Below are 25204 nucleotides of genomic sequence, written 5' to 3'. Positions count from 1 at the left end.
AAACAATAGTTGGGTTTTTCTATTTTCAGGGGGAAAAAAACTAAACATTTCCCAGCATAACCCCGATCACACACAATACACTGCTTCTGTTCAGGGCCATATCAGAGCGAAGGGATCTTCCCAACTCAGCTGGATAGCCAAGATAAGGTTCTTCAAAAATATAGTAGTGTAGAAAATACTTTAAATAAATATAAATATATATATATATATATATATATATATATATATATATATATATATTTTATCTGGCTTTTATACACAGGTACACTGTAGGGGGGTAGCTATTTAGCTGACATATTAGGTCCATTTATAGGGTTACTCCACTAAGTAAAAACTTGCCCCCTTGTAGAGTACCCCTTTAAACCTGAAATATATAGCACTGATAGAATGTACAGACTCACAAAATGGAGAATTGCTGGAGGAACAATTTCCATAGTATGGACACAATATAACAATATACAGGCGATATGTTTTGGATCTGTAGGACAGATAGTCTTGTGTGTGGGGCATTAGGCCCAGACCAGGGGTACAAAAATACTTTTTTGACAGTGGCTACGGTAACTGGTGTGGTTGTCAATGATCCAAAAAAAAAAAGAGAAGAAACATTTTGCAGTGCAGCCACCGAACACAAAGCACCATCCCCAAAGTAAAAACTGCAGGGAAATGCACCATTTACTGATGGGCTAATGCAATGTCACATATTGGTCTGCACAGTGTGAACAGGTCACTTCCCTTATATACAGCCAGTTATAGAAAGGTTTATATTCACTCCTCCTGGCATTTGTCCAGAGTATGCAGAGGACGTAATATGGAGCCTCTGCAGGATCTGCTGAGAACCAGTTCTGAGAGAAGGGTTATGAAAATGTTTGTGTCTGATCATTTCCGGAGGAAACTTCAAGTGGCAGTGGAAAAATGTGTATGTGTCTATATATATATATATATATATATATATATACACACACACACACATACATATACACACACTTATACCTATATTATAATACACACATTTTTAAGCTAAATTTAAAATAAAATAAAAAAGCAAAAAACTCCCCCATACACTAAACCCTCTGAGTTGACCACCCAAAATTGTATAAAAAGTGGTCTTCTATAAAGATGTTCCTTTCAAACAAAGAAGGCTCTATGCATTGCACATAATCAGCTGAAATCTGGTGTGTGGTCTTCTCAAAGAGATTTTAGTGTATATTTAACCCCTTAAGGACCCAGCCATTTTACACCTTAGGACCCGGCCATTTTTTGCACATCTGACCACTGTCACTTTAAACATTAATAACTCTGGAATGCTTTAAGTTATCATTCTGATTCCGAGATTGTTTTTTCGTGACATATTCTACTTTAACTTAGTGGTAAAAATTTTTGGTAACTTGCATCCTTTCTTGGTGAAAAATCCCAAAATTTGATGAAAAATTTGAAAATTTTGCATTTTTCTAACTTTGAAGCTCTCTGCTTGTAATAAAAATGGATATTCCAAATATTATTTTATTTTATTCACATATACAATATGTCTACTTTATGTTTGCATCATAAAATTGACGAGTTTTTACTTTTGGAAGACACCAGAGGGCTTCAAAGTTCAGCAGCAATTTTCCAATTTTTCACAAAATTTCCAAAATCACAATTTTTCAGGGACCAGTTCAGGTTTGAAGTGGATTTGAAGGGTCTTCATCTTAGAAATACCCCACAAATGACCCCATTATAAAAACTGCACCCCCCAAAATATTCAAAATGACATTCAGTCAGCATTTTAACCCTTTAGGTGTTTCACAGGAATAGCAGCAAAGTGAAGGAGAAAATTCACAATTTCCATTTTTTACACTCGCATGTTCTTGTAGACCCAATTTTTGAATTTTTACAAGGGGTAAAAGGAGAAAATGTATACTTCTATTTGTAGCCCAATTTCTCTCGACTAAGCACATACCTCATATGTCTATGTAAAGTGTTCAGCAGGCGCAGTAGAGGGCTCAGAAGGGAAGGAGCGACAAGGGGATTTTGGAGCGTACGTTTTTCTGAAATGGTTTTTGGGGGGCATGTCCCATATAGGAAGCCCCTATGGTGCCATAACAGCAAAAAATACCCACATGGCATACCATTTTGGAAACTAGACCCCTTGAGGAACGTAACAAGGAATAAAGTGAGCCTTAATACCCCACAGGTCTTTCACGACTTTTGCATATGTAAAAAAAAAATAAAAAAATTTCAATAAAATGTGTGCTTCCCCCCAAATTTCACATTTTTGCAAGGGTTAATAGCAGAAAATAGCCCCCAAAATTTGTAACCCCATCTCTTCTGAGTATGGAGGTACCCCATAAGTTGACATGAAGTGCACTATGGGCGAACTACAATGCTCAGAAGAGAAGGAGTCATATTTGGCTTTTTGAGAGCAAATTTTGCTCGGGGGCATGTCGCATTTAGGAAGCCTAAATGGTGCCAGGACAGCAAAATAACCCCCACATGGCATACCATTTTGGAAACTAGACCCCTTGAGGAACGTAACAAGGGGTACAATGAGCATTTACCCCCCACTGGTGTCTGTCAGATCTTTGGAACAGTGGGCTGTACAAAATTTTTAATTTGCGCAGCCGACTGTTCCAAAGATCTGTCAGACACCAGTGGGGTGTAAATTCTCACTGCACCCCTCATTACATTCCGTGAGGGGTGTAGTTTCCGAAATGGGGTCACATATGGGGTTTTTTTTTTTTTGCGTTTGTCAAAACCGCTGTAACAATCAGCCACCCCTGTGCAAATCACCTCAAATGTACATGGTGCACTCTCCCTTCTGAGCCTTGTTGTGCGCCCCCAGAGCACTTTGCGCCCACATATGGGGTATCTCTGTAGTCGGGAGAAGTTGCATTACAAATTTTGGGGGGCTTTTTTCCCTTTTACCTCTTGTCAAAATGAAAAGTATAGGGCAACACCAGCATGTTAGTGTAAAAAATTTTTTTTTTTTTACACTAACATGCTGGTGTAGACCCCAATTTCACCTTTTCATAAGGGGTGAAAGGAGAAAAAGCCCCCCAAAATTTGTAAGGCAATTTCTCCCGAGTACGGCGATACCCCATATGGGGCCCTAAACTGTTGCCTTGAAATACGACAGGGCTCCGAAGTGAGAGCACCATGCGCATTTGAGGCCTGAATTAGGGATTTGCATTGGGGTGGACTTAGGGGTATTCTACGCCAGTGATTCCCAAACAGGGTGCCTCCAGCTGTTGCAAAACTCCCAGCATGCTTGGACAGTCAACGGCTGTCCAGCAATACTGGGAGTTGTTGTTTTGCAACAGCTGGAGGCTCCATTTTGAAAACAGTGGCGTACCAGACGTTTTTCATTTTTATTGGAGAGGGGAGCTTTGTAGGGGTATGTGTATATGTAGTGTTTTTTACTTTTTATTTTGTGTTAGTGTAGTGTAGTGTTTTTAGGGTACAGTCACACGGGCAGGGGGGGTTACAGCGATTTTCCCGCTGCGAGTTTGAGCTGCCGCGCAAAATTTGCTGCATCGCAAACTTGCAGCCTGATACTCACTGTAAGCCCCTGCCCATGTGAAAGTACCCTGTACATTCACAGGGGGGGGACCTCCAGCTGTTGCAAAACTACAACTCCCAGCATGCACAGTCTATCAGTGCATGCTGGTAGTTATAGTTTTGCAACAGCTGGAGGCACACGGGTTGGGAAACACTGAGTTAGGAAACAGACAATGTTTCCCAACCAGTGTGCCTCCTGTTGTTGCAAAACCACAACTCCCAAACATTCTCAGGCATGCTGGGAGTAGTAGTTCGGCAACATCTTTAGAGCCAGATGTTGCCGAACTACAACTCCCAGCATGCTTGGAGTTGTAGTTTGCAACATCTGGAGGACTACAGTTTGCAGACCACTAATACAGTGGTTCCCAATCTGTGCCCTTCCAGATGTTGAAAAACTACAACTCCCAGTATGCCAAAACTGTCCAGGCATGCAACATCTGAAGGGCCAGATGTTACAGCACTACAACTCCCAGCATGCCTGGACAGTAAGGGCATGCTGAGGATGTGTAGTTTTGCAACATCTGGAAGGGCACAGTGGTCTCCAAACTGTAGTCCTCCAGATGTTGCAAAACTGCAACTCCCAGCATGCCCAGACGCCAAGGGCTGTCTGGGCATGCTGGGAGTTGTAGTTTACAGGGTCCCATTACAGCAATGCATGTCGCTTTACGGCGACGTGCATTGCTGTAAAGGGCCCGACCGCGGCTGAAGATCTACTCACCTGTCGCCGCCGCCGCCATCTTCCCCGCCGGGATCCGGGTCTTCAGGGACGAGGTAAGTACCGGGGCCGGTCCCCAGCACTCCCCCGTCCCCCGCCGCGTCCTCCGGTCTTCCTCCCGTCCTCTCCGGACTTTCAGGGGCCGGGCAGGACGGGAGGAAGTAACCGCCCCCCCTCCTGCGATTGGTCGGTTAACTAACCGACGGATCGCAGGGGATCGGAGGAGGTGGCAGGCTTGCCACCTCGCTCCTATACGTTAGCATGGTCCTGGTTGTCTGTGACAGCCGGGATCATGCGAAATTACCGGGCGGTCGGGTCCCAGAGACCCGATCAGCCCGGTATCGCCGCAGATCGCAAGGGCGATTTCCCTTGCGATTTGCGGCGATCGCCGACATGGGGGGCATACATGGCCCCCCTCGGCGTTTGCCCTGGATCCCTGCTGAAGGATTTCAGCAGGGATCCGCTTCCGATCTCCGCCGGGTGAGCGGCGGAGACCAGGAAAAGACATGACGTATGCATACGTCATGGGTCCTTAAGACCCAGGGTGTGATGGCGTATGCATACGTCATGGGTCCTGAACAGGTTAAAGGGGTACTCGGGTGGAAAAATTTTTTTTTTTTTTTTTTTTAAATCAATTTTTGCCAGAAAGTTAAACAGATTTGTGAATTACTTCTATTTAAAAATCTTAATCCTTCCAGTACTTATTAGCTGCTGAATACTACAGAGGAAATTATTTTCTTTTTGGAACACAGAGCTCTCTGCTGACATCACGAGCACAGTGCTCTCTGCTGACATCTCTGTCCATTTTAAGAACTGTCCAGAGTAGGAGAAAATCCCCATAGCAAACATGTGCTGCTCTGGACAGCTCCTAAAATGTCAGCAGAGAGCACTGTGCTCATGATGTCAGCAGAGAGCTCTGTGTTCCAAAAAGAAAATAATTTCCTCTGTAGTATTCAGCATCTAATAAGTACTGGAAGGATTAAGATTTTTTTTTTAATAGAAGTAATTTACAAATTACAAATCTGTTTAACTTTCTGGCACCAGTTGATTTAAAAAATAAATAAATAAAAAATAAAACAGTTTTCCACCCCTTTAAATAGACTTTTTGAAGGATACAAAAATACACATGATAATATCTCTATAGATTCCGCAAACAGTTTCAGTTTCTATAGAATGCATATTACTAAATTTCCCCATCCTTCAACGTCGGCAGGTGTGTATGTACTGCAAGTAAATATTGCAAATTAAATGTGTCAGATTAAAGGAGTTCTCCGTTTTTCTACTTGTTAAAAGATTTTCTAGACAGTAAGATGATCACAGTGTCCCCCTGTTCAGACCTGCGGCAATCAACTGCAATCTGCAGGCAAACCTGGCAGAAAGTGTGCAAATTTTCCTACAGCGCCACCCCAGGGGAGCGCAGAAAAAAAGGCTAGGAGCCAGGATTTATTTTTTTAACTAACTGTGTGATTTTTCAATTTTTGAGATGCAGTTGTTTATCTTTTGCACAGCTCCTACTACTCTATAAACACAATTATTCTGTATACAGGACCCCCCACCGAATGTAGAACCTCCAGTAGTTATTTTACCCCATGTACCTAGGACCTACCTGTAGGCAGCTTGATTCCTATATGTAGGACAAACTGTAGGTAGCTTGCCCCCTGTATGCAAGACCCCCTATTGTGGTAAAGCTACCTACATGGACACCCATGTAAGTCATTTGTCCCCTGTATGTAGGACCTCCCTATGGGTGGTTTGCCCCCTGTATGTAGTTTGCTCCCTATAGGTATGATCCCCGGTAGGTAGGTTCAAGGTTGCCCAATGTATGTAATTTGCTCCCTATAGGTAAGATCCCCCTGTTGATAGGTTGCCCAATGTATGTAGGACACCCACGTAAGTAGTTTGTCCCCTGTATGTAGGACCCCCTATAGGTAGTTTGCTCCCCATAGGTTATATCCTCCTGTAGGTAGTTTGCCCACTGTATGTAGGAAAACCCATGTAAGTAGTTTGTCCCCTGTATGTAGGAACTCCCTAAAGGTAGTTTGCTCCCTAAAGTTAAGATCTCCCTGTAGGGAATTTGCCCACTGTATGTAGGAAACCCCATGTAAGTAGTTTGTCCCCTGTATGTAGGAACTCCCTAAAGGTAGTTTGCTCCCAAAAGTTAAGATCTCCCTGTAGGGAATTTGCCCACTGTATGTAGGAAACCCCATGTAAGTAGTTTGCCCCCTTTGTAGTTTTCTACCCATGTAGGTAGAATGCCCCCTGTAGGCCAAGGACACTTAAAAAGCAAAGCTAAAATCGTAGCTCCGCCCCTGTGCTGGCTGGACAGCTTTTGTATCCATAAGATGCCATCCCATAAAGGATTATTATGTGACCATGCGCGCCACTCTGCCTCCTCCGCTGCGCCTGCACTTTTTGCTTGTGCGCAGATAGCCATGTAAACAAAGCACAGTGACGTGTATCGTCAAATGTTCTTCCAGAGGACAGGATAGGGGCATAGCTAAATTGTTAAGAGATTGGAGCTGCAGATAGATTGCAGTATATAAGTGTCATCGGCTCTGTTAAAAAAAAAACACGATATAGGTGCCTGGGATTTGCCGAGTGGGCAAAATAGGACAGGTCCTCCAGTGCAAGAGGCGCTCTTTGTAACCAGTCTTCCACGCTGAGATTCCTTAGTGTGAATATCCCCTTATACGGAGAACCCCTTTAAAGTGGAATATCACTTTAACACTGATATTTCACAGCGAATATACATACAGAGAAATAATAAAAAGAAAAGAAATAAAATCAATAAATAAAAAAAATCTGTAAGTACATAAACCAACATGGGTTACAATAGAGTAACACAGTGTTTTCCAACCAGTGTGCCTCCAGCTGTTGCAAAACTACAACTCCCAGCATGCCTTGACAGCCTACGGCTGTCCAGGCATGCTGGGAGTTGTAGTTATGCAACAGCTGGAGGCACACTGGTGTAACATATTCAGCTTAAACGAGGTTATCTGCTAGACAATGCCATCTTTTTATATAGTCACCCACGCATGTAGATTGCATGGTTACATTAAATTCTGGAAATTTTTAGCCACAATGTTTTTGGACCTTGCGCAACATAAGCAGATACTTCCGCATGACTCACTTTACCCTACACGTATTAGTCGGCTTCTAAAGTTAGGGCTGACTCTCTGGGTTAATGTACGGACATAAAGAAAGCCTCTTAAAGGGGTACACCGGTGCAAAAAAAAAAATTTAAAATTTTTTTTTTTAATTAACTGGTCCCAGAAAGTTAAACAGATTTGTAAATGACTTCTATTTAAAATTCTTAATCCTTCCAGTACTTATTAACTGCTGAATACTACAGAGGAAATGGTTTTCTTTTTGGGACACAGCGCTCTCTGCTGACATCATGAGCACAGTGCTCTCTGCTGACACCTCTGTCCATTTTAGGAACTGTCCAGAGCAGCATATGTTAACTATGGGGATTTTCTCCTACTCTGGACAATTCTTAAAATGGACAGAGGTGTCAGCAGAGAGCACTGTGGTCATGATGTCAGCAGAGAGCTCTGTGTTCCAAAAAGAAAAGAATTTCCTCTGTAGTTTTCAGCAGCTAATAAGTACTGGAAGGATTTATATTTTTTAATAGAAGTAATTTACAAATCTGTTTAACTTTCTGGCACCAGTTGATAAAAAATAAAATAAAAAAGTTTTCCATTGGAGTACCCCTTTAAATGAATTCAATAGTTATTGGAGACAAAGTCAATGCACAGAGATTGCACTTATGTCCAGGCTATAAAAGCCCCGTAAGAATGGGCCCCAAACAACTATATAGCAAGTAGATTCAAGGACAAATACCGTAACAGTCACAAGCAGCACAAAAATAAAATATATTGTAATGCTCTTCAAGCTTCTTCCACACAATGCAGTTCTGCAGGTTATTGGACAATACATGTTGCTGGATAAGACCAGATTCAAAAGGGCAGAGCCTGTAATCAAGCTTCAATAGTATGGTGGGAGCCTTATTGTGGTTGGAAATGGCTGGCACTGTATGATGGGGAGCCCCACGATAACAGTCCTTGTGCGGTGTGGAACACAACTGCCTCCAGCACTGTATGTCGAGGATCCCCACAGTGGCTGGCACTATAAGAAAGGGAGCCCCATGGCAACAGATACGGTATGGCAGGGAGCCCCACTGTAGATGGCACGGTGTCCCAATGGTGCTAGCATGGTACAGCAGGGAGCTTTGCTGTAGCTGGCACAGTACGGCAGGGAACCCAGCTGTTGCTAGCAAGGTAAGGCTGGGAGCCCCACTGTGGCTGGCACTGTACAATAGGGAGCTTCACTGTGGCTGGCACTGTACAATAGGGAGCTTCACTGTAGTTGGCACAGTACGGCAGGGAGCTCCACTGTGACTGGCACTGTACAACAAGAAGCTTCCCTGTAGTTGGCACAGAACGGCAGGGAGGTCCACTGTGGCTATCGGTGTAAGGCAGGGAGCTCAGCTGTGGCTATTAGTGTAAGGCAGGGAGCCCAGTTGTGGCTAGCAGGGTAAGTAAGGGAGCCCAGTTATGGCTAGCAGGGTAAGTAAGGGAGCCCAGTTATGGCTAGCAGGGTAAGTAAGGGAGCCCAGTTATGGCTAGCAGGGTAAGTAAGGGAGCCCAGTTATGGCTAGCAGGGTAAGTAAGGAAGCTCAGTTGTGGCTAGTAGGGTAAGGCAGGGAGCCCAGATGTGGCTAGCAGGGTAAGGCAGGGAGCTCCACTGTGGCTAGCAGGGTAAGGCAGGGAGCTCCACTGTGGCTAGCATGGTAAAGCAGAAAGCCCAGCTGTGGCTAGAATGGTAAGACAGGGAGCCCAGCTGTGGCTGGCACTGTACGAAAGGGAGCTTCACTGTGACTGGCACAATACGATAAGAAGCTTCCCTGTAGTGGGCACAGTTCGGTGGGGAGCTCCACTGTGGCTAGCAGGGTAAGGCAGGGAGCTCAGCTGTGGCTAGCAGGGTAAGTAAGGGAGCCCAGCTGTGGCTAGCAGGGTAAGTAAGGGAGCTCAGCTGTGGCTAGCAGGGTAAGCCTGGGAGCCAACTATGGCTAGCAGGTTAAGGTAGGGAGCCCAACTGTGGCTAGCAGGGTAAGGCAGAGAGCTCCACTGTGGCTATCACGGTAAAGCATAGAGCCCAGCTGTGGTTAGCATGGTAAGGTAGGGAGCCCAATGTGGCAAGCAAGGTGAGGCCGGGAGCTCTACTGTGGCTAGCAAGGTAAAGCAGAGAGCCCAGCTGTTCCTAGCATGGTAAGGTAGGGAGCCCAACTGTAGCAAGCAAGGTAAGACAGGGAGCCCAACTGTGGCTAGCACAGTATGGCAGGAAGCTAAGCTAAGCTTGGCATAGTATAGCAAGGAGCCCCACTGCCTGGCACGGTACAACAGGAGACCCACTGTGGCTGTCATTATTCGCTGGGGGATCCATTATGGCTGGCACACTTCCACAGCATTTGACATGTGCACTATAAAGAAGCTTGACATAGTATAAGAAGGAGCCCCACAGTCTCTTACAGGAGACCCACTCCTGCCACTGAATGCCCACTTCACAGCATCTGAGGCGTATATTATGAAGACATAATTTCCCCTCGCCATACATTATTAAGACTATCAGACGTCCCCTCCACTAGCACCAAGCCCCCAGTCAATGGTAACAGAACTCCTCCGTGCACGAACATACAAATTACAAGCAAATAATTGTTTACAGCCATAATAAATGGCAAATCTAAAAGCATTTTATTTCTTCACATTACAAGCGTTTTAGCAGTAGGGTCTCAGTTTCCTGATCCACTTCTAATGGGCAGAAATGCAGCTCCCTGGCACCAGCCGTCTAGACTAAGTCAGCAGATACCTGAATGACCTTGTCCACAGAACAACTCCGGAGAATCTGTCAATACATGAACGTGTGCTGGATGTGACTTCAAAGAGTTGTTGGGAACACTGGGAGGGAATTTATTATTGTGGGTATTTGGTGCAGTGAGTTTTTGTATTAAAACTGTGCAACAATTTGTTTAGAGTTTTTTAATATCGTCTATAGTAGATTGTTTAGTCTGCAGAATTTTGCAGTGATAGGGTATTTAAAGGGGTACTCCGCTTGGAGCTTGTGACGTCATAGACCAGCCCCCTAGTTATGTCACGCCCCACCCCCTCAATGCAAGTCTATGGGAGGGGGCGTGACGGCTGACATCATGAGGGGCGGGGCTATGACATCACAAGCTCCCAGGGCCGGTGTGAGGTGAGATTTCCGAACCCATGCAAAAACCAAACCGCTCCTCCCCTCAGCTCTCAGAACAGTTTGTTCCAAACGCTGAGCAGCGGAGTACCCCTTTAAGATGTGCGACTGTTGCTAAAAGTCATATTTTGAAAACGCAAACCCTAAAGTTGCATCCCACGCAAACTCAGACCACACATACAAAATGCTTTCTACATAGACAAAATGAGACGCTGACTTTTTCAAAGAACACAACAGATAAGGACTAATCCACAAAATGCCTAAAGGGGTACTCCTAGTAAATAAAGCTTGTCCACTATCCACAGGATAGGGGATAAGTGTCTAATCACGGTGGGTACAATTTTTGGGGCACCAAGTGATCTCCCAAATGGCGCTTGGATACTCACTCTGAGCAGAACGGTCCCCCCCCCCTCGGGGACGTGAGGGCAATACGATTTTGGGTCGCAATAGTTATTGACAGGAAACCCAGTAATATTTTTGCAACATGCTTCGTCTTGCAAATTTCCAGTTTATGAGTCCTTATTGTTTTATTAGTTCTGTTTAAAGGGGTACTCGGCTGCTCAGCGTTTAGAACAAACTGTTCCGAACGCTGGAGCCGGCAGCTCGTGATGTCATAGCCCCGACCCCTCAATGCAAGTCTATGGGAGGGGGCGTGACAGCCGCCACGCCCCCTCCCATAGACTTGCATTGAGGGGGCATGGTGTGATGTCATGAGGGGCGGGGCTATGACATCACCAGCTCCCGACACCGGCTTGAGCGTTCGGAACAGTTTGCTCCAAACGTTGAGCAGCGGAGTACCCCTTTAAAGGCCGTGGACTTCAGGTTGAGTTCCTTTAAAATAGTATTAAAGGGGTATTCCAGGAAAAAACTTTTTTTTATATATCAACTGGCTCCAGAAAGTTAAACAGATTTGTAAATTACTTGTATTAAAAAATCTTAATCCTTTCAGTACTTATGAGCTTCTGAAGTTAAGGTTGTTCTTTTCTGTCTAAATCCTCTCTGATGACACCTGTCTCGGGAACCGCCCAGTTTCGAAGCAAATCCCCATAGCAAACCTCTTCTAAACTGGGCGTTTCCCGAGACACGTGTCATCAGAGAGCACTTAAGAAAGAAAAGAACAACCCTAACTTCAGAAGCTCATAAGTACTGCAAGGATTAAGATTTTTTAATACAAGTAATTTACAAATCTGTTTAACTTTCTGGAGCCAGTTGATATATAAAAAAAAAAAAAATTCCTGGATAACCCCTTTAAACCGCATCACAATCCAAGGACAATTACTTATATAAGGGCAATTACAACAAGAAGGTCCTAAGAAGATTTTACTTCACTATACTTAGACCTTGGTTAGTTCTAAAGCCATCGGAAAATCTGCAAAGTGGATAGACATGTCTGCACTGGGATTACAGAATACAATCAGAACATTGCATAACATTATCTGAGACACAATGGGTGGGGAATTTAACATTGGATGTACACTGGTTTTGTTGTGTATGTTAGGCACATATTTTGGTGCAGCTTAGTGGTTGTGCCTTTACAATGAATCTTTTGGTATAGACATTTCACAAAACTCATGTGTAGTAGTTAACTTTGTGGTACTTTTTGCAGTGGTCATGAATTTATCCTTTGTGCCTTTTTGCAATTAGGCACAGAAAGACAAAAATCAGTCCATTTAGGCACAAATCTACTCCATAATTGGGTTGGCTTAAATAAACTGCTATCCCTCCAATGCCTTGTAAAAACCTTGGTCTCCCCTGTCATGAACATAACACAGGCTGTCACAACACAGGGGCCTGAATTCTGTTTAAAAACACATATGGGAAGGCTAAAAAAAAAATAAAAAAATAAAAAAAATTGGATCCCTATAAATGCCCTTCACTAGTTGCAATTTGTCCTAATAACATATAATGGAGTTGCTAAGGCTAAGTTTACATGGCCATTGTGCTCTAGCCAGCTCAGGGTCCGCTTGACACAAAAAAAAGACAAAACGCGTTTCGGCTCGGTAACGGGCCAAAACGCGTTATCAGTGTCCACCATGTCTTTTTGAACCTCGGTGTCTTGAAATAAAGAAATTATTTTAATGGGAGCAGCGCTGGACATAGTTTCTTTGTTGTGCATTTGTATTGGTGTAGTCCACATCAGTCCGGGCGCTGCAGGACACAGGAGTGGAGCTGAATACCTGCACACAGCTTCTAGACCCTAAAGATGTCGGAGCACAACTGACACTGCCGAATCCCGATGGGGTCTGTTGACTTGAATGGACATACACTATTTTTTTTCTCCGCTCAACTCTTGTCCTTCCGACGGACTGACCGGCAGAGCTCTCTTTTATGGAGCCCAACGGCCTTGTGAACAACCCCTTAGCTGTAAATACAGCACAACATTACACAACAGTCAACACAAAAAGAGAAACACAGCCGCACATCCACCATTTGTATTTTGATCTACTTTCTTCTCAGCAGAATTTCAAAAACTAACAGGTTATTAGTATACATTTTGATCAAAAAGTACAAGCCCACGTCAAGCCCACCTAGTCAGAGTGGGTCCCTAACCTGACACTGGCGTAGCGCCACTGCCTCCGAGACCCCATGCCCAGCCCCATGTGACCCAGTGGCCAGGCAGCCCCACTGCTGCCCGACCAAGCCCCTGGCTCTGGGCCACTCCACCCCACAGACAACGCATCACAGAAACAATGGCCGCCACAGAGAACCACACCAGTATGAAAACTACCATGTGCTCCGTACCAGAGGGCTGGGAGAATGGTAGGAGGAAACCCTTATGCAGTTTCCTGCTAATTAAAAACGCCTGGGCCGAATGGGTGGAGCGGAGTTACACAACAGTCACTTGCCGCATTGTAGACCCGGCCCAATAAAATGTTAAAAAAAATTTTATTTTTAAATATTTGTATTAAATATATATGTATATTCTGCATACAATAAAGTTATTATACATTTATCTACATTTTTGAGTGTCTGCCTCTCTTTTTAAGTCACACGGTTTGAGGTGAGACGCCTCATTAGCACCTTGGTATTATTATATACACATTGCTTTAGTTGAGCCCTCTCCACGCTTCCATTTTGCTTCTGCATTGATCAATGATTGGCTGAGTGGTTAAGGAAGCGCTGCAGCACTCGTTGCACGTCCAACTTACTTTACTGAAGACAGGTGTAACGCACAATCAACAATTGTTTCGCTAAATACCTACCTGAGGTGAGGCTGGGTTCTAAGTGTTCTTAAAGGGGTACTCCACTGTAAAACTTTTTTATTTTTTATTTTATTTTTTTATCAACTGGTGCCAGAAAGTTAAACAGATTTGTAAATTACTTCTATTTAAAAATCTTAATCCTTCCAGTACTTATCAGCTGCTATATACTACAGAGGAAGTTTTTTTCTTTTTGAATTTCCTTTCTGTCTGACCACAGTGCTCTCTGCTGACACCTCTGTCCATTTTAGGAACTGTGCTAAGCAGGATAGGTTTGTTATAGGGATTTGCTCCTACTCTGGACAGTTCCTGACATGGACAGAGGTGTCAGCAGAGAGCACTGTGGTCAGACAGAAAGGAAATTCAAAAAGAACTTCCTGTGGAGCATATAGCAGCTGATAAGTACTGGAAGGATTAAGATTTTTAACTTTCTGGCACCAGTTGATTTAAAAAAAAAAAAATGTTTTCCAGTGGAGTACCCCCTTCAAACCCGGAAGAAGTCTTCAGCTGTGCACTTCACTCCCTGACTTGCTGCGCGAGATGAACTCCACAGACTTCTAATAGAGCTCATCTCGGGCAGGTAGATGGAGATCGCAACGAGCCAGGGAGTGAAGCGCATAACTGTGAGCTTCACCTGCTTTGTTTTCGGTGGCGGTCTCTACAACATGCCAAAAGTTTTTTCTTTCTAAAGACACGTTCTTATTCTAGCTGGTTATAGAACACCCCATTTGGGCTCGACTAGGGCTCTGTCCACACTGCAGAATAGCCGCAGTGGAACGGACATCCTCCCAATGAACAGCCGCAGCGCAGACCGACTCGGCCGGCGATAGGTTGGGCGGCAGTGTGACGTTTTCGGCCCCGGCCGCAGGTGCCGGTGTAGTGAAGAATTTTGTGTCCTGAAGCGTTTTCACACTGCCGCTCAGCCTATCGCTGGCCGAGTTGGACTGCGCTGCGGCTGGTGATTGGCTGATTCCTCCGACCACCGGCAACCAGGAAGTGGATTGCGGCGGAGACCGGAGCCGGTTACCGGAGGCCCCGGGGGAGCGGAGGAAGGTATGTACATCTTAATTTTTTTACTGCCGGCACTATGGGGGACAATTTTTATGGTCTGGAGTTCTCCTTTAAGCTTGAGTGAAGAACTCATTTATTCTAGATAAAGAAAAATATAGAATACAGAACTCGTGACAGTACTTGCATGCAAAAAGTGTGTGTGTATGTATATATATATATATATATATATATATATATATATATATATATATGTGTGTGTGTGTGTGTGTGTGTGTGTGTGTGTGTGTGTGTGTGTGTGAAAGAATCCGGGCTCTCAAAGAGGAAGCAGAAACTTATTTTAGTTCTTCCTCTGTAGCATGACACCCTCAGCACTTGCACAACTGCACCACTTTCCAATTGTCATCTGTATAGGGCAGTGGTTCCCAACCAGGGTGCTTCCAGCTGTTGCAAAACTACAACTTCCAGCATGCCCGGACAGCCTATGGGGGTGGCCCAGCAGCAGGACCCCCAGGATCAGACATGGATAGGAGCGATGTCCCGCCCCGGCCATTGATAGGCTGAGCCCACTGTCATGTAAGAAGCCGGCTTCTTACATGACAGTGGGCTCAGCCTATCACTGGCCGGGGCGGGACATTGCTCCGGCCGGTGATAGGCTGACGGCTGTCTGATGTTCCAGTCCCCAGCGTAAGGCCGACGTAGGTAAGTTAAAGTTTATTTTCTTTATCTTTTGCAGCCCGAGCATAGGGATACAGCGTACAGCAGTGGTCTCAAACCTGCGGACCTCCAGCTGTTGCAAATCTACAACTCCCAGCATGCCCGGACAGCTGTCCGGGCATGCTGGGAGTTGTAGTTTTGCAACATCTGGAGGTCCGCAGGTTGGAGACCACTGGCGTACAGCGAGTTCCAGCGCCGGTGTCGGCCCGCAACAAAGAGGAGGAGGGCAGTGCTTGCGGGTGACATATGTGAGTAGTACCCCGCTGGGCTGATAATTAATTTGGGGGGGGGGGGGGGGGGAACAGAACAGCGCTGGCGGGTAACATGATTTGGTGGGGGGGGGAGCAGAACAGTGCTGGCGGGTCGCATGATTTGGGGGGGGGCGAAAGAAATACCGTTATATACCGTGGAACCGCCATAAGTTACAAAAATACCGTGATACACATTTTTGGTCATACCGCCCAGCTCTAACTAGAAGGAAGTTTTCTTCCTTTTGGAGGAAAGCTAATTTGCATATTTATCCCATACAGCAGTGGTCTCCAGCCTGCAGACCACCAGATGTTGCAAAACTACAACTCCCAGCATGCCCGGACAGCCGTCGGCTGTCCGGGCATGCTGGGAGTTGTAGTTTTGCAACATCTGGAGGTCCGCAGGTTGGAGACCACTGCCATAGAGCATTGCCTGTAATACTCCATGCACCAGATGGATCTCCTCAATAAAAAACAGCACCCCACAGAGTTGATACAGCTAAAGAAAGCAACAAGTTTATGCCTCCTTAGTCACCCGTGTCTACTTATCTATATCAAAGATGTAATATTTAAATCCCCCCATGGTTCTGCTGAATGATATTTACCACACCATATTATATATGGGTCATGGATTCTCTAAGTGTAGAAAATAATATCGGTCAGGCGTTGTGTTATAGCAAGGCAGAGCCGAACCCAAAGCTTAACCACGTCTGCAAAATGACATATATATAGGTCATCGGCACCATACATGTATGTCATTGCAGTTTGCATAGATACAACAGCTATGCCCACTTTTTCATATCGGTTCCACTTATAAGCAAATAAAAAATAATATAAATAAAAAAACAAATAAAAAAATACCTGTAAAAACCACGCTGATTTGAAGACCGTTTTTCCAGGAGGATTGTACATGAGTCTACATACCCTTATTAATCTCTCCAGTGATCATCTATGTGACCTGCCTGCACAATAACTGAGCCTAGGCCAGCACTAGAGATGAGCGAATTTACTGTAAATTCGATTCGTCACGAACTTCTCGGCTCGGCAGTTGATGGCTTATCCTGCATAAATTAGTTCAGCCTTCAGGTGCTCCGGTGGGCTGGAAAAGGTGGATACAGTCCTAGGAAATAGTCTCCTAGGACTGTATCCACCTTTTCCAGCCCACGGGAGCACCGGAAAGCTGAACTAATTTATGCAGGATGAGACATCAACTGCCGAGCCGAGAAGTTCGTGACGAATCGAATTTACTGTAAATTCACTCATCTCTAGCCAGCACTCATACCAGACAGTCATCTACCTATCTAAGGGTGGGTTCACACTACGTTTGTAGTGTACGGTTGCTGGATCCGGTTGGAAGGGGCAAATACCGTCCGCTCCCGTATCCCAGCCGGATCTGGCCCGAACCCCATTTATTCAAACACTGACTCCGTTTGCCTCATTTTTCCCCGTATACAGTTTTCTGACCGGACCAAAAACCGTGCTATACCTCTCCTCTTTTAGATTTTTAAATTACTTCTATTAAAAAATCTTTATCCTTCCAGTACTTATTAGCTGCTGAATGCTACAGGGGAAATTCTTTTCTTTTTGGAACACAGGGCTCTCTGCTGACATCATGACCACAGTGCTCTCTGCTGACACCTCTGTCCATTTTGAGAACTGTCCAAAGTAGGAGAAAATCCCCATTGCAAACATATGCTGCGCTGGACAGTTCCTAAAATGGACAGAGATGTCAGAAGAGAGCACTGAGGTCACGATGTCAGCAGAGAGCACTGTGTTCCAAAAAGAAACCCCTTTAAAGCCAGCAAGTTGAGGCTCCTTAGTTCAGGATATGGACCTATTCTCAATTTTCAGGTCTGGCAAACCTATATGGTCTTTAAACTGTGGAGCTCCAGCTGTTGCAAAACTACAACTCCCAGCATGCCCGGACAGCCGTTGGCTGTCCGGGCATGCTGGGAGTTGTAGTTTTGCAATAGCTGGAGGTCCACAGTTTGGCGATCACTGCCCTACATAACACCTAAGGCTCCTGATGAAGGGTCTCGGTGCCGCTATGGGTGGGTAGGGGGACCCAACAACCATTGTTAATTTCCCTATGACGGAAATAATCCCCGATGATCTCAATAAGTCTATTGTGTAATGTATTTGTATTTAACCCTACTCAGTGAGCGAGTCTCTTCAGTACCTTCTCTATACAAATGAATTCACATGTAGCAGATTTGTTACAGAAATTTCAGCAGCCGCCTATTCATGTGAATGGGGTTGGCAGAAATCCATGAACATCCTGCGGAAACTCCAACTCCAACCAGATGAATGAAACTGATTTTCATTTCTGCAACAAACCTGCCGCGTATGAATTCGCCTTTAGAATGGCATATGAAAAAAGGGTCATTGCGCCGTTTTAAAGGGGTAGTCAGGACCTAAAATGTTACTTTACAAGGTACCCAGGGTGGCAGTATAAAAAGAAAAAGGCATATTCACCTGCTGCCAATTTTTGTAAACAGTGATTGGCTGAGTGGGCATTTTCATCGTGTTGGGACAGAGACCAAGACGCTCTGAATAATAGGATTGGCAGCATTGGAAAGACAACGGCGCGGGATGCCGGAAAGGGGAACTCAGCAAGCTGTGTGTGCGGTGCCGTCTGGCGTGTCCAACCATCCGGTGTCAAAATTGAGACGCTGGATGATTGTGAACTGTCCCATTCAAATAACTGGGATCGGTTCTAGCATCAATTTCCGAAAACTATGAGGAACATATGTGAACCTGGCCTTAGGGTATGTTCACACTACGTAATTACTGCGGAATTATGTGCTGTGAACATAAACATCAGTGTGAATGGGTTTCCGCGAGAACCGATCACACTGCGGAATTTCAGCGGTGGACAATTTCGCCGCTGAAATTGTTCCGCGCCAAGAAAGAACATGTTCATTCTTTGCGCGGAAGTCCGCGAACACGGCATAACCGTCAATGGTGACGGCGCAGTGCTGCGCGGTCCCACCGCAGAGGTTCTGCGGCGGCAGCCGCCAGAATGGAATCTTCGCTCGCAGACTTTTGCGAGCGGAGATTCCGTTCATAATCAGTAGTGTGAACATACCCTTATATGTTACACTGTCACCTGGGGCACTTTTATAGGTCATGTTTTCCAGAATACTCCTTTAGGGTACGTTCTCACGAGCGTATTTCGCTGCGGATCCGCTGGTGAAGGGCCGCTCTATGCTGTCTTTACATGTGCCTGCTCGTAGCGGCAATATGCCGCTATGAGCAGACACACTGCGATGTGTGAGTCGCAGTATACTCGCACATCACGGGAGCTCTCTGCCTAGCTCAGAGCAGGGAGAGTGGCCGCGATGTGCAAGTACAGCGCGCACATCGCTGCAGTGTGTCTGCTCATAGCGGTGTATTGCCACTACGAGCAGGTACATGTAAGACAGGGCCTTCACCAGCGGATCCGCAGCGTAAAATACGCACAGGATCTGCTGCATATTTTCTGTAGCTGATTTTGCTACCCATTAAAGATAATGGGAAATACGCAGCAGATCCTTTACATGTGAACATATCCTTAAGGTAGGGTCACGTGTCAAAGATATTTCACAAGTGCAATTTCAGCTGCCAGAAAACAACTGCATATGTACTGTGCTACGTGTGACCCTAACCCTTAGTCAGGGGTACCCTTTGATGCAGGATAATGTATGTGTGAATAGACCCTTAGGGTCAGATCACATGTCCTGCAGATTTGCTCCAGCAGGTTTTGCAACAGACTGAAGTCAATGGGCAGCAAAATCTGCAGCAAAAAAAAAAAAAAGGGACATGTGAACCGACCCTTCACACGTACACTACCCTGCGCATATTTGAAACTGCAGATTTCAAGGTAAACTAAATGATGGCATACAGCTTCAAATCTGCAGCATCAAATAAGCGCAGGATACTGTACTCTTAGTCCACATGTGCATATTTTGCTGCAGATTTCAATTGTCAATAGGTAGCAAAATCCACAGCAAAATAGGAATGTGTGAACGCACCCCTTAGGGTTCTCTGTAAAATGATTACCGTATTTTTCGCCGTATAAGACGCACTTTTTCTTCCCCAAAACTGGGGGGAAAAGTCGGTGCGTCTTATACGGCGAATACACCCCTATCCCGCCGGTCCCTGAGGCCATCAACGGCCGGGACCCGCGGCCAATACAGGACATCACCGATCGCGGTGATGCCCTGTATTAACCCTTCAGACGCGGCGATCAAAGCTGACCGCCGCGTCTGAAGGGAAAGTGACACTAACCCGGCTGTTCAGTCGGGCTGTTCGGACCGCCGCGTTTTCACCGCGGCGGTCCCGAACAGCCTGACTGAATAGCCGGGTTAGTGCTTACAGGACACCGGGAGGGACCTTACCTGCCTCCTCGGTGTCTTCTCCGTTCAGGGATCCCCTGTATGGCCGGCGCTCTCCTTCCTCGTCATCACGTTGTCACGTACGTGCGCCGGCCGGCAGCAGAGACGTTCCGGAGCGACGGGGACACGGCGACAGCGATGGAGCGACATCCAGGGCAGCGGTGACGGGTCCGGAGAGGTGGGGACACGTGAGTATTACCTCCTCCTGCAGTGGTCTTCAATCTGCGGACCTCCAGATGTTGCAAAACTACAACACCCAGCATGCCCGGACAGCCAACGGCTGTCCGGGCATGCTGGGAGTTGTAGTTTTGCAACATCTGGAGGTCCGCAGGTTGAAGACCACTATTGGGTTCAAAATCTTTATTTTTTTAGATTTTGCACCTATAAATTGAGTGCGTCTTATACGCCGGAAACGAAAAATACGGTATGTTACTACCCATTGAGTTCAATGGGACTGTAGCAGATCTGCGGAGAACCTGCAGTGGATTATGTATGTGTGAACGTACCCTTGACTTTTAGAAAATTGTCCATTCTTATAAAGTGGTTATCTGTGATCAAATTGTGTGCAAAATGGATTTTTCTATCAGAAAAAACAAAAAACATTGAATAGCCTCCTATTTCTGGCACCTGTTACTATGCAGGCTGCAGTCATGCTAGCAAATTAGCACTAACCTGCGCAGAAACCGTGTCAATACGTGACGTCACTTCTGCGCCATAGGATTCCCGTCAAACATAACAGGATGCGATTTGGAAGAAAAAAACATGCACAGGTCCCACGCGACCTTTCGTCATGTGACCATGCCTTTAGGCTTGGGCTACACAACGATTCTGGCCGGGACCGTGAAGTGGATCGTGCTGGGTGACACCTAAATTAAAGGGGTCCTTTTTTTTTTTTTTTAAATCAACTGGTGCCAGAAAGTTGAACAGATTTGTAAATTACTTCTATTAAAACATCTTAAAGGGGTAGTCCAGTGGTGAAAAACGTATCCCCTATCCTAAGGATAGGGGATAAGTTTGAGATCGCAGGGGGTCCGACCGCTGGGGCCCCGTGCGATCTCTCTGTACAGGGCCCCGGCTCTCCGGCCAGATAGCGGGTGTCGACCACTGCACGAAGCGGCGTCCGACACGCCCCCTCAATACATCGCTATGGCAGAGCCGGAAATTGCCGAAGGCAGCGCTCCGGCTCTGCCATAGAGTTGTATTGAGGGGGCGTGTCGGCCGCCGCTTCGTGCGGAGGTCGACACGCCCCCTCCCGCGGGCTGTCGGGGCCCCGTACAGGAGATTGCGGGGGGCCCCAGCGGTCGGATGGGGGATAAGTTGTTCACCACTGAACTACTCCTTTAATCCTTCCAGTACTTATCAGCTGCTGTTTACTCCACAGGAAGTTCTTTTCTTTTTGAATTTCCTTTCTGTCTGGCCACAGTGCTCTCTGCTGACACCTCTGTCCATGTCAGGAACTGTCCAGAGCGGGAGAGGTTTTCTATGATTTGCTCCTACTCTGGACAGTTCCTAAAATGGACAGAGGCGTCAGCAGAGAGCACTGTGGTCAGACAGAAAGGAAATTCAAAAAGAACTTCCTGTGGATCATACAGCAGCTGATAAGTACTGGAAGGATTAAGATTTTTTAATAGAAGTCATTTACAAATATGTTCAACTTTCTGGCACCAGTTGATTTAAAAAAAAAAAAATATATATATATATATATATATATATATATATATGTTTTCCTGTGGATGACTCCTTTAAAGCGGTTATCCGGGAATAGAAAAACAGAGCTAATTTCTTCCAAAAACAGCATCACACCTGTCTTCAGGTTGTGTGTGGTATTATAATTATTATTATTATTATAGCGAACTTACACTAAATTTGATTTGTCACAAACTTCTCGGCTCGGCAGTTGATAAATTTTCCTGCATAAATTAGTTCAGCTTTCCTGTGCTCCGGTGGGCTGGAAAAGGTGGATACAGTCCTAGGAGACTCTTTCCTAGGAATGTATCCACCTTTTCCAGCCCACCGGAGCACCTGAAGGCTGAACTAATTGAAGCATGAAAAGTCATCAACTGCCGAGCCGAGAAGTTCGTGACGAATCGAATTTACTGTAAGTTCGCTCATCTCTAATTATTATGGTGGTGCAGTTTTTTTTTGGAAGCAATCAACTCCGTACGACATGGCGACTTTTCTGCCGCAAAATTTGCTATGTAGCTCCAGCCAAACTCTCCCACCTCTGACATCACACACATAATGCAGCAGCCAATCACAAGTCAGGGCCGCAACGTCGCCTAAATGATGTCATCACTGCAGGGAGCAAATTTAGCTGCCTACTGGTTTTACAGTTGTGAAAGTGACTTTTTTAGTTGTATCATATCCATATACCATAGTGGTCTCCAAACTGTGGACCTCTAGCTGTTGCAAAACTACAACTCCCAGCATGCCCGGACAGCCAACGGCTGTCCGGGCATGCTGGGTGTTGTAGTTTTCCAACAGCTTGAGGTCTACGGTTTAGGGATCAGCTGACATACTTGGACACTAGTCTCGCAGGCTTGCAATCTATTTCTGTAGTTTTGCCCACACACTCCTTTATGTAGCGCCAACGTATACCGCAGCGCATATTATTTCTTCCATCCTCACCGGATATGACAAAAGACAAAACATCGACACACACACAAATAAGGATAAATACCTCCAAGGATGTTGACAGGCGTCACCACGATCCCTTTGGCTTCCGTCACGGGCGAGTCCAGCCCGTAGCGCCCGCCGTCCAGCACGGACTTGCTGCCGGGCTCCTGCCCCGTTACATTCACAATAGCATTGTAATATTCCACGTTGGTGGTCTCGGAGGCGCCGCGGACCACCGAACAGGGCAAGAGGACCAGTAATGGCAAACAGTTCAGATACTGCACGGACCGCCTTGGAATCATCTTTTCTCGATTTTTTGCGAAAAACAAAAACAAACAAAAAAAAGAAAACAAAAACAACTAAATCCTTTTGGTACAAAAGCGGAAAATCTGCAGGAAAAAAAAAATACAAAAAAATCCAACTTATCCCAATATGTGGGATCTGTCTGGCGGCCGACCTGGCGTGGACGATCCTTACATCATTACGGATCGAAGGTGAATATTACTTAATATATCAAATAAAATAAAAATTTTAAAAAAAAGCGTAAAATCTTTAGAATGCCTAGGCTGGATCTTGGCAGGGATCACACAGAGAAGACACAGCCGTGCGGAAAACGTAGGCAGATAGGATCTTACTTAGAGCATCGCATGCGGTCATAATCCTATTACTGGGCAAAGCACAAAGAGATGCCCTCTGACATCGCCACTGCAGCCGACACTCTCCAGGGTGGCTGCTAATGCCAAGCCATAGAAGGGCTGCAGGCAATGAAGGGGTTAACAGCTGTGGATCAACAACAAGGGGCACAGGGCATCTGTCAGGTCTGCAGCAGGTACCAGGGTGGTCACGTGGGGGTCCCCTGCAGCTGGCACCCAGCACAATGTACCAGTGTCCTGCCTGTGCCCCCCACCACCCCCAGGCAGCTGGATTGCAGCTGTTTCAGAGAAGAAAAAAAACCTTTTGCAGGAACTTTTCTTCTTCCTCCTCCTCCTCTCTTAAAACGCGCTGTGTGACTTGTTGGCTGCAGCGGTAGGTGGGCACCGGTACTCGGTTGGCTGGAGGTGACACAGACTTAATGCAGGACAGCCGCGGCGACACGACGCACTGAGCTCTCCCAGGAACTGCTGCTGCTGCCGCCGCCGGCGCAAGCAGTCTGAGGGCAGGAGGCGTGGCTAGACAGACAGAGAGAAAGAGAATCGTCCCTCCCCGTCACGTGATCGACGGCTGTGTTTCTTTTTCCAGCTTGTTGTCATTCCGCGCATGCGTAAGAACTAGTGCCAGCGTTGTGTCATCTTCCAAGCGGTGTTGCAATAGCAAAGCACAAACAAGCGACTGCACGGGCACTTATAACAATGTGTATATATATATATATATATATATATATATATATATATATATATATAGTATAGAAACAGTCCTCAAGGTATATAGGGGGAGATTTATCATTGCTTTTAGAGCATTTTAGTTTGCCTATGTTTTGGCACAAGCAGCATATTTAGCGACTTTTATGCGTCTTTTGATATAGACAGTTTTACTCTTGTCAAAAGTCACTATTTTGTGCGCAAGGGTACTTTTTTTTTAAGGCACAAAGCTACACCACCTACCAGTAGGCGTGAGAATCACTTCTACCTTTCGCAATTCGACCTTTAACCTGTTAAAGACCAAGGGCGTAAACTTACGGCCCTAGTCCCGCTCCCGTGATATAACGCAGGGTTACACGGTGACCCCGCATCATATGATGGCGGGCCCGGCGTCATAGTGAAGCCGGGACCCGTCGCTAATAGCGCGCGGCACTGATCGCGGTGCCGCGCCCTAGTAACCCTTTAGTGAAAGTGAAAGTAAAATGTGCCGGTTAGCTCAGGGAGCTGTTCGGGATCGCTGCAGTATAATCGCGGCATCCCGAACAGCTGTAGCACAGGAGGAGGTCTCTTACATTCCTTCCTGCAGTCCGATCGCCGAATGAATGCTTCAAGCCTGAGATCCAGGCTTGAGCATTCAATCGCTGAAAACACTGATTGATGCATTCCTATGGAGATGCATCAATCAGTGGTAAAGATCAGTACATGCAATGTTATAGCCCCCCCTGGGGGCTATATTATGGCAGAAGAAAAGTGTAAAAAAATCATTAAAGGGGTACTCCGGTGAAAACCTTTTTTCTTTTAAATCAACTGGTGGCAGAAAGTTAAACATATTTGTAAATTACTTCTATTAAAAAAAATCTTAATCCTTCCAGTACTTATTAGCTGCTGAATGCTACAGAGGAAATTCCTTTCTTTTTGGAACACTGATGACATCACGAGCACAGTGCTCTCTGCTGACATCTCTGTCCATTTTAGCAACCATGCATAGCAGATGCATAGCAGATGTATGCTAAGGGCAGCATGGTGGCTCAGTGGTTATCAGTGCTGGGGACTTGAGTTCAAATCCCACTAAGGACAACAATAAATAAAGTGTTATTATTATAATAACATCAGCAGAGAGAACTGTGCTCGTGATGTCATCAGAGAGCATTCCAAAAAGAATTTCCTCTGTAGTATTCAG

The 25204-nt window shown here is 45.7% G+C and overlaps 1 protein-coding gene across 5 annotated transcripts in view; it reads right to left on the bottom strand.

Annotated features, from left to right (window-relative positions):
• Window positions 1-23824, bottom strand: part of RNF130 (ring finger protein 130) — a 220168-nt gene extending 196344 nt beyond the window's left edge. For 4 of the 5 annotated variants that reach the window (XM_056516991.1, XM_056516995.1, XM_056516990.1 and 1 more), the window contains exon 1: window positions 22731-23824. In XM_056516991.1, coding sequence (XP_056372966.1) covers window positions 22731-22968 — 238 coding nt within the window. In that variant the 5' untranslated portion in view covers window positions 22969-23824. The remainder of the gene's footprint in view (window positions 1-22730) is intronic. The other variant, XM_056516994.1, reaches the window with a different exon arrangement.
• Between the last annotated feature and the right edge of the window lie 1380 nt (window positions 23825-25204).

The sequence above is a fragment of the Hyla sarda genome, chromosome 4 (assembly GCF_029499605.1).
Source record: "Hyla sarda isolate aHylSar1 chromosome 4, aHylSar1.hap1, whole genome shotgun sequence".
Classification (NCBI taxonomy): Eukaryota; Metazoa; Chordata; class Amphibia; order Anura; family Hylidae; genus Hyla; species Hyla sarda.
This window is presented reverse-complemented; position numbering and strand designations above follow the sequence as displayed.